Source organism: Cupressus sempervirens, chromosome 4, assembly GCF_028749045.1.
Source record: "Cupressus sempervirens isolate cs-2001-9-10 chromosome 4, ASM2874904v1, whole genome shotgun sequence".
In the NCBI taxonomy this organism is placed as follows: Eukaryota; Viridiplantae; Streptophyta; class Pinopsida; order Cupressales; family Cupressaceae; genus Cupressus; species Cupressus sempervirens.
In genome coordinates this window covers 660,646,033-660,655,311 of record NC_143121.1, presented here as the reverse complement: position 1 = coordinate 660,655,311, position 9,279 = coordinate 660,646,033, and the positions used below count along the sequence as shown (strand labels likewise).

At 35.7% G+C, this 9,279-nt stretch overlaps 1 protein-coding gene across 1 annotated transcript in view; it reads right to left on the bottom strand.

The window, feature by feature from the left end:
- Positions 1–8,389: 8,389 nt before the first annotated feature.
- Positions 8,390–9,279, bottom strand: part of LOC149562985 (UDP-N-acetylmuramoyl-L-alanyl-D-glutamate-2, 6-diaminopimelate ligase) — a 41,417-nt gene continuing 40,527 nt past the window's right edge. Inside the window, exon 5 of the mRNA XM_089826426.1 lies at positions 8,390–9,099. Within this exon, the coding sequence (XP_089682552.1) occupies positions 8,976–9,099 (124 nt within the window). The 3' untranslated portion in view covers positions 8,390–8,975. The remainder of the gene's footprint in view (positions 9,100–9,279) is intronic.

Below are 9,279 nucleotides of genomic sequence, written 5' to 3'. Positions count from 1 at the left end.
ATAATTTTGTACTATTTCTTGAAACTCGGGTCATTTGTTCCATGGATTAATACCTGGAAGTCCATTGGGCTTTGTCTTGCTTGGAACAAGTACATCCTCGCTTACCACATTGAATAGGCTCACCTTCATATTTTTGTGACAGAATCAAGCAAAAGATAGACTTCTTGGTTAAGATCTGTATCAGAAGATTGGAAACATAAATAAATATGGAATTTGTTTAGCATGTTCTGTTGGTTACATAGACTATTGTGGTCTCGTGGACGTCATTAAAATCACATTCATTCATTCATTTGAATGGGCTTCATCTATTGAACTCCAAGAATGATGTCAAGTTGTAAACAGGGGTGAACTATTGTCTTTTGGGTCTATGGATGGGTAATATTGCTTGTGTTGGATGTGAAGTCCAACTGTCATGTCTATTCATTTCATATTCCTCTCATTCGTCTCTTTGTCTTCTCGTGGATATTGTTGTATAAATATAAGGGCAATGCGCTATGTATGTACGCTGCAAGTTGCAATGACTCAATAAAAGATAGGCTATGTTCCTTAGTCTAGACATAGCCACATTTGTGGTGAACTAGGATAAATTATGTGTCTCTTTCTCTGTTTTGTGGTTTGCAATTTATCTTTTAGATTTAACAATTGGTATCAAAGCCGAGGTAAGGCTAGAGTAGACATGGAAGAAGATGAGATTGATTCTATCATTGATGGATTTATAAAATTATGATTCTATCATAGATGGATTTATTAATAATTTAAGAGATGTGTATCTGAAAGTTGTAAAGAAATATCGTGTACGCTGGTGGGATAGGTGGAAAAGTGAGGAGGATTCACATGAAGGAGAAGAAGATTCATCTAAAGAAGAGGATGGTAGGTTTATTCCTTTCCCTAGTATCGATGCAGCTATTACATATACTCTCAATAAGAAGAGACGACCTCGTGGGATGGGTTTCAGAGTTATCGTCCCATGCAAAGGGCGGAGATGACTTCTTTGAAGAACAAAGAAGGTTCATATAATGTGTTTGCTATGGAGTTTTCGTCCCCAGTTGAGGGAGATGAAATTTGCAAACAGGAGCAAGGAACAGAGAATTGGTAGTGGATGAAGATGAACTTGTAAATAAAGCATGTGATGCCAAGGATTAGGCACATGAAAAAGAGGTTGCCTCACCAAGTTTGGTTGTCAGTTTGCAAGCCAAAAATCCAAATGTTAGAACTGTGTCCTTGCCAACCAAGGAATTTGAGGATTCTTCGGTGGAAAGCCATTGCCTGCAAAGGACATGTCAAAGAAAGCCTCAAGAAAAAGAGGTGATTAAACAGTCATTCGAGAAATCAAATGGCAGAAATAATGTAATCAGTTTTGAAAGTGTAATGGCGAACGATGATGAGTTGTCTGGTAGCGGCGTTGTGGAGGCTCTAGTGATGGTAAATTATTCTCCATCATACTTGAATCACAATGAGGTGTTTGGGCTTCCAGTATGTTCTTCTTTTGACAAAGAGACGGTAAAGTGTTCTGAGGAGGATTCGAAACGCCAAGGGCCAGAACAAGGCTTTTTTGAGTCACACGGTGATGCAGACACTAGTAAGGCAAGCTACTGTGGTCAAAAATTTGTTGACTGGCATTACAACCCCGCGTATTGGTTTTGTTCTAAGACAGCAAACTCGGAGCAGAAATTTGACTCATTCGCCAAGTATTAATGCCCAATACTCTCCACTTATCACTGCCAATGAAATGGCGCATGAGATAGCCAATTTCGGAAAAGATTACATTTTGGTTTGTCCGGAGGAGAATTCATTAGCAGTTAAGGGAGAAGTTTCGTTCAATGATAGAAGTACGAAATATATGAGTCACATTAATGCAATGGATGCAACTTGCCTTTCTCTCAATCCTTTTTCAAGTGCAATTGATCCAGGCTGGGCAAGTGGAACCACAACAAGGGCAATGCAAGGATTTATGCATGTTGCGAGTCTCTCTGTGGATAACGGTGTAGAAAATGGTAATGTCAACCATAGTGTTATGGCTGAGTTTGCTCTTATTAAAATTGAAGGAGAAGATATTTTTTATTCTCATCTGTTTTGGAGATGGAGTTTTCTTATGGCCTCATTCTTCTCTGAAATTTGTAATGGGAAATAGGGAATGTTACTGTGCATGGCTGTGCTGGTTGGACTTCACAGGGGAGATTGTTGGATTATGAAGCCCAACGATCATGATTGTTTCTCCTCCCTCTTGTCTGTTCATATTCGATAAGCTTTCTATAAAAGACTTGTGTAGTCATGTATTGTATTGTATTAGATATTTTATTAATATCACGAGGGAGTGTCATTAAAATGTTTCATTAAGCATTCGATCAACAATTAATAAGTAATGCCTTTTGGATTGGTCAGGGGAGGAATTTGAAGAGAGAAATGGATATTAAGGTCGCGACGACATCAAGAGGAGGAACTATGAGGAGAGGTGTCCGGAAAAGCGAGGAGAGTTTGATTGTGTCGTTAAGGTTAAGAGAAATTTATTTAGTTTAGATTAATTAGTGGAAGTTCTGATGAAATTGAGTGTATTGCAGGCTTTCTATGCGGCTTTGGCGTATCAGAGCTTGGGAGTAGTGCACGGGGATTCAATCACATCACCTCTGTATGTTTATAAAAGCACTTTTTCTAGTAATTTGATGCTTCTGGAGGAGGGAAATGCGGACTTTTAGCCTTACGTTGTACTCCGGCAATTTCAGCCCCAGCATTAATGCAATCCACAATTTTGATGGGCAGGACAACAGTGTAAATGGCCATGTCATAGTCTGTAAACAGTGGACAAAATATCCAACGACCAAACATATTTCTATTGTCGGTCCAACGATTTTAAAGGATTGTAAACCGTTGATATACAAAAACAACTCCGTCCATCTCATATTGGAAACGCCTTCGGCGTAATTAAGTTATTCTAAATTTATAATCTTAAAATAATAATCAAAGATACAATTAGTAATCAATTAAAAAATCTAATAGAATACATTCCATAGCAGCAACTTCTAAATGAGGCACCAAATTAAGATATTAATCAAGGACAACAAAAATGTTCTAATAAGGATATAACAAAGATTATAGTTGTAGTCAATTTTTTAATCTTAAATATTACATGATGTTGATTTCTTGTTAAAATACTTTCCTTGATAATCAAAAGGTGACCTTATACAATTAAATCGTTCAATTGATTAATCTAACAACAATCTTGATCAAGAAGTAATGTTTGCATGTCATTTAAGCAGAGACAACATATTTTGCAGCAATAAAGGGAAGTCATAATCATAAAAAGCTTATACCAAAGTTACAAAAGCCAATATCAAATCAAGAATACAATCTGGAAACTCTTAATGATGCAAATAGGAAAATGCCCCTAAATTATTAATGAGCTATGTAAATGGATTAAGCAATCCCTGATTAATTAATCAGAAGAACCAGGTAATTAATTAATTAAAGATTTTGACTCGAACCTTTTACCAATCAAAAAATACTAAAAAGATAATTATTTACAATTAAAATTGTAAATAAACTTAAAATTAAAAATTAAAAATTAATTTATAATTATTAGTTTGTCTAATCCAACTTGTAATAGTTGTCAACATTAACTTATGAAAAAAGAATTTTATATAATAAATAATAATATTCATAGTTTTTAAAAATTAATAATTTAGTTATATAATTTACACACCGTATTATTAAAAAAATTAAAATTAAAACCAGAATATACATTCACAAAAATAGCATGTAAACAACATAGATGACAATAAAACGCATACAATCTGTGCTCAAAGATCTTTAAAAAAATTGCCTTTTTGGGAGCGAGGGGGGGATTTTTTTCTCTCTATTATATCTAGAGTGATCCAATAAGATTAAAGAAAAATAAGATTTAAATAATCAAATAAAATAGAAAATAGACAATAGACAATAGAAATTATATTTAATTTTATTAAATTCTGTAATGTGATTGATATGATATGATATGATAGATTTTAATGATGTCCACGAGACTAAAGTAGTCTATGGGACCCATGCAATCACCCTCCCGAGTCAAGAGCGGAACTAGTCAGTTGCAAAGTTTTGGTTAACTTGTCTCTCCTTCTTTGAAGTTTGGTAATCAAATCCGCTGCTCTCTTCACTTGATCTTTCTCGAATAAATAGTTGAAGTCCTTATTCTGCAATATTTTTGTATAACCAAATCTGATGTCATTGTAAGCCAAGCAGTCTTTGACAAAGTGTTGCTCTGTCTCAACTATTCCCATATTACAAAATAAACATGTTCTGTCTGCCCACTTTTCCTTTGGAACTTGCCACCGACCAGTTTCACATCGCAACTAATGTGAACTAGTTCGAAGTTGTGCCATCAACATTTTTGCTTTCCAGTTAATAGGTGCTCTTATATAGGCCTTTTCATCATGACTAGAAGTGGGATTAAATTCTTTAATGTAATAAGATTTTTTCCGCCCTATGCGTCTTGTCCACAGAATATTGCGAAATTTTTCATTGACAAACTTTTTTATTTCTATAATGTTATCCGGGCAAGTTTGGATGTTGATATCCCATTTTCGCATCCATTTGTCATTTTGCTTCATCCATGTGTTTTTCAGCCTCACAAGTTTTTCCTCTATGATCAACTTGGGCCAACGATGTGTTTCCAGCCCTTGAGTTTTCTTTAAGTAGCTTATCATCCGGCCCAAAGCAATGGCTTCTAATGGAAAGGAACCCACCTCTACCAAAAGAATCTCATACGGAACTGTGGTCTTGACTTTAAGATTGCATGTGATGAAGTGTTTTTGAATTCTTTTAACCGAAGTGACCAGCAAACCAAAAAGAGTTTTCATGGTCGTCCAATCCCATAATTCTGTGTTCCTACACTTGTTTTGTAAAGAGTATAACGCCTTCCAACCCCCTTGGATCCTTTTTGATCTGCAAGTATTCCAATTGAGTTTGTTATGAAAATCGATGCCCAAGTATTTGTACTCTTCCACAATCTCAAGTGGTCTATTTTCAAATAAAAACTCGTCTTGTATGCTCCTATTCTTCTTCAGCGAGAAGATCATAATTTTGGTTTTGCTAGTGTTAACTTGCATTCCTACTTCATGACAAAAAATTTCTAGTGTTGTCAAGAGCTCTTTCAAACCTTTAGCTATTCTAGCAAGAATTATGAGATCATCTGCATATAAGAGCAATCTTATCACGAAGTGGGCCAGCTGCACCCCCTCACCATTGGTCTTGTTTATCCACTCTTCTAACTTGTCAATATAGAGCCCGAACAATGTTGGAAATAGCAGACACCCTTGCTTAACCCCGATGTTGCTGACAAAATTTTCTAATAGCCCTTCTGTCGTTCTGATTTTAGCTTTGACCTGCTCATATAATCTGTAAACCGCTGACCTAAGTTCTTTAGGAACTTCCAACTCTTCCATTCTATCCCATAATTTATTACGTGGCACTGTGTCGAAAGCTTTTTTAAAGTCCATCAAACAACAAAAAGCCTCGTTCCCCGGAGTGTCCCAAACTTTCTCAATCAAGTGTCTAATAGTGATGCCATGATCTATAGTAGAGTGTTTTGGTCTAAAGTCTGCTTGCCCTATTGCACGTTTGCCTTCCGTTTCAGCCCAGTTGCTGATTTTTTGTTCTACCAAGCTGCCAAATAACTTGCCAAAAAGTGAATTGATCATGATGGTTCGGTAATTAGAAGGATTATTTATATCTCCACTTTTGTGGAGTGGGATCACCACACTTGTTGTCCATTTTATAGGGAAACCTTCTCTATTGACACTGTTAAAAATTTTAGTGATGTGTGGTGTGAGGGTTTCAGCACCCCATTTTAAGTATTCAGCTTGAAGCCCATCTATATCTTGCACTTTACCGGCAACTAACCTCCTTATGCCTTGGATAATATCCTTTTCGCTGAATAACTCCCCTGTAGTCTCTGTTTCCATAGTTCTACGTTCTCCTAGATCACACTCGTAGAGAGTCTTGGCATATTCCAGCCATTTGGTTCCTGTTATGTTCTCTATCTGAGTTTTTCTCTGCTGAAGTTCTCTATTGATTAATCTAATTGGAAAAATGATTTGAATGGATCCAATAGATGGCACGAACTAATAAATCTCAACAAAAGTTTTAACGAGTTTCCCCGCTCCACTACTGCCTTTCAAAAGTGCCACTAATAAAAATTCTTAGTTTCTAAGAGTGTTAGCTGCTGAGAACCTTTCGTGTCATGCCGATCACTATTACAGTATTACTGTATGCAAAATGCTCTTAATTTGCATCTTTAAATCTTCAGCTTTATCTGTACAGGATCCAATTTTGTTCTGTCAAATGCATGTGTAATATTCCACGTTGGGACTTTACTAAATTTATCTTAAATCTCTGCATACTATTGTTTTCTGCATTCCCTAATAAAATAAGTTGTGACTTGTCATTGCCAAAATATTGATTTCTCTTCCAATGTTCTCCTATACTAAACCAATCTTTCATTTGTTTGCATAGTCCTGGTCCACCTGATTCGTACCAATATCTATCCATTAACATTTCCTGAATGTGATTGTCGATGATAAAGATTACCTTCTAGTCTGTTTCATGCTTGTTTGCAGTTGCACAAGTCTTTACGTGTTGTCGATAATCACATATATTGTAAGGATCGAAGATACCTCAATATCAGTTGCTTGTCGTAGTTCTCATTCTATCAGGTCTATAACACATGTTCTCCTCTTTCTTCTATTCGTAGTGCTTCTCTTCCGTTTTTGGTATCCCTATAGGATGGGCTTGTCGCTGGAGTATATTGCTGTGTGTTTTTGTCAGTCCAAGCTCGAGGGTTTGTGGAGTGTCTATCTTTAGAAATTCTGACTTCGTTTCTCACCGGAATCCTTCTATTACCGCTGACTGCCTATTCCCCCTCACATCATCACTGTCAAAAGATATAGTATCTACCTACGGAGTAGTCCCTTCAGAATATTTTGATCTCTTGTTTTATTTGAGACTCGTTATAATTTTCCCCATCACTTTTTCCCCAAAGGCAGGAACATGCTCTAATACCACTTGTTAATTTAATTATATAAATCATATTTTAACCAGATATCACAGCATGGTTTTTGACATGTTTTAACCTAAAACTCATTTCTTGTGAACCATCATTAAATGAACTTTTAGGCATCCAATCTTCAATAAAGAACCCCAATAAGCCAAATGTCTTCTGTAGACAACTTTTGAACTAGTACCTAATAATATCAAAATATGAATTTAGAACGCACAAACTTACATTATCACAGCATAGCCATTTAAAAACTAACACGTCCTGCAATTAATAAGGTGTATGTTATGCACACGATCCATTTAAAGCAAGCAACTAATGTTTTACTGTTAAATAGTATTTAGAACCCTTTCAAGGTCTCCAAATAGTCGATAGCATAAATTGAACCCAAGGGGTTGAAGTCTAGTTGGTGAGAAATTCCTGTTGAGTGCAGGTGAGTCTGGCTTCCGAAATAAATTACCCCCAATATGACCCCATATAAATGAGGTAAGGTAAAAAAAAATAGCCATCCCAAACCAAAAAAATTGATGAACGGTATAAGTATAGCAGCAGAGAAAAGAAAGAACAACAAAAAATACAGAGGAATAAAATGATAATCATCATAATGCTGTGGACAAAATTCTTTGTATGAAATCCATAAAGAAGAAACCACACCTTATATTGTATTGCCCAAGATGCCACGAGTCTTGGATGCTTTTTGCATTAACAGAACATGGTAATTCTAACAAACATAAAGCCCTTCGAAAGAAGTAACAAAAATCAGTACATAGTTTGCTTGTAACAAAGGCTAATTCGTCACATTAGTAATGAAGATGATAACAGATTGCAAGAGCTTCAAAGAAAACAAGGGGTAAAATTAAATTGCTATTACACTCTGTTAATGATTTACATCAATAGTTAAATCATAAATGGTCAAGAAACCCTTACAGGTCTCGTGTTCAGCCAAAACAGTATGCAGTCACAACTTTATTCCAGGTTACAGATGGCAATTTGGTAGCAGATAAGGTTATTGTTGCATGAAGTGACAATAATGGAAGAAAATAGAATCATAACAGGTAAAGCTCATCTACTTGATTAAATTGATTTCATCTACAGATTGCAAGAGCTTCAAAGAAAATAGAATCTTAAGGTTATTCTTTGTATGAAATCCATAAAGAAGGAACCACACCTAATATTGTATTGCCGAAAATGCCACAAGTCTTGGATGCTTTTTGCATTAACAAAACATGGTATTTCTAACAAACATAAAGCCCTTCGAAAGAAGTAGCAAAAATCAGTACATAGTTTGCTTGTAACAAAAGCTAATTCTTCACATTAGTAATGAAGATGATAACAGATTGCAAGAGCTTCAAAGAAAACAAGGGGTAAAATTAAATTGCTATTACACTCTGTTAATGATTTACGTCAATAGTTAAATAGTAAATGGTCGAGTCCATTACAGGTCTCATGTTCAGCCAAAACAGTATGCAGTCACAACTTTATTCCAGGTCACAGATGACAATTTGGTAGCAGATAAGGTTATTGTTGCATGACGTGACAATAACGGAAGAAAATAGCATCATAACAGGTAAAGCTCATCTACTTGATTAAATTGATTTCTCCTGATAATCTTTTTGAAACCCATTACCGATTAGTTGGCAGATGCTTTTGCATCCCCCTTTTCTGCATGTAACTTGACTTCCCCTAAGAAAGCCTTAATAAGATAAGCCATGAAAATTATTTTCATTCTACTGTATCCCACAGAGAATAAACTGAATGTGAACCAATATAGCATCATTATAAATGCCTACTTTAGCTAATGTTACAATCTTCGTAGTTTTTTATAGCCCTCTTCAATCCACCATCCCATCAATAAAAGGCTCAAAATTTGGTTAAGCGCACGTTTCCAGGAGTTCAGAACTATTGTGCACGATTTCTCCTAGAGAGAAGGAAATCACTTTAAGTGTTTTAACATAGATGTTGACCTGCGTACATGTGATTGTCTCTCTTGTAGAAATTGCTTGGCATTCTGAACGCGTTCTGATGGGAACAAATCCTTCAAAACTACCACTTGAACCCTGCAAAAAAAGAAACAAAGTGTGCTTACTTTTTTAAGAAGGAAGCTTCATGTAAGTTCCATGTGACTAATGCTTAAAGTCCTCTTGGCTATTTGCATCAAATTAAATATGATAAAATTGTGTAGTTCACCAATCCAGTATCATAGCAGTAGACAAGGACAGCCAAAGGAAGCTTCATGT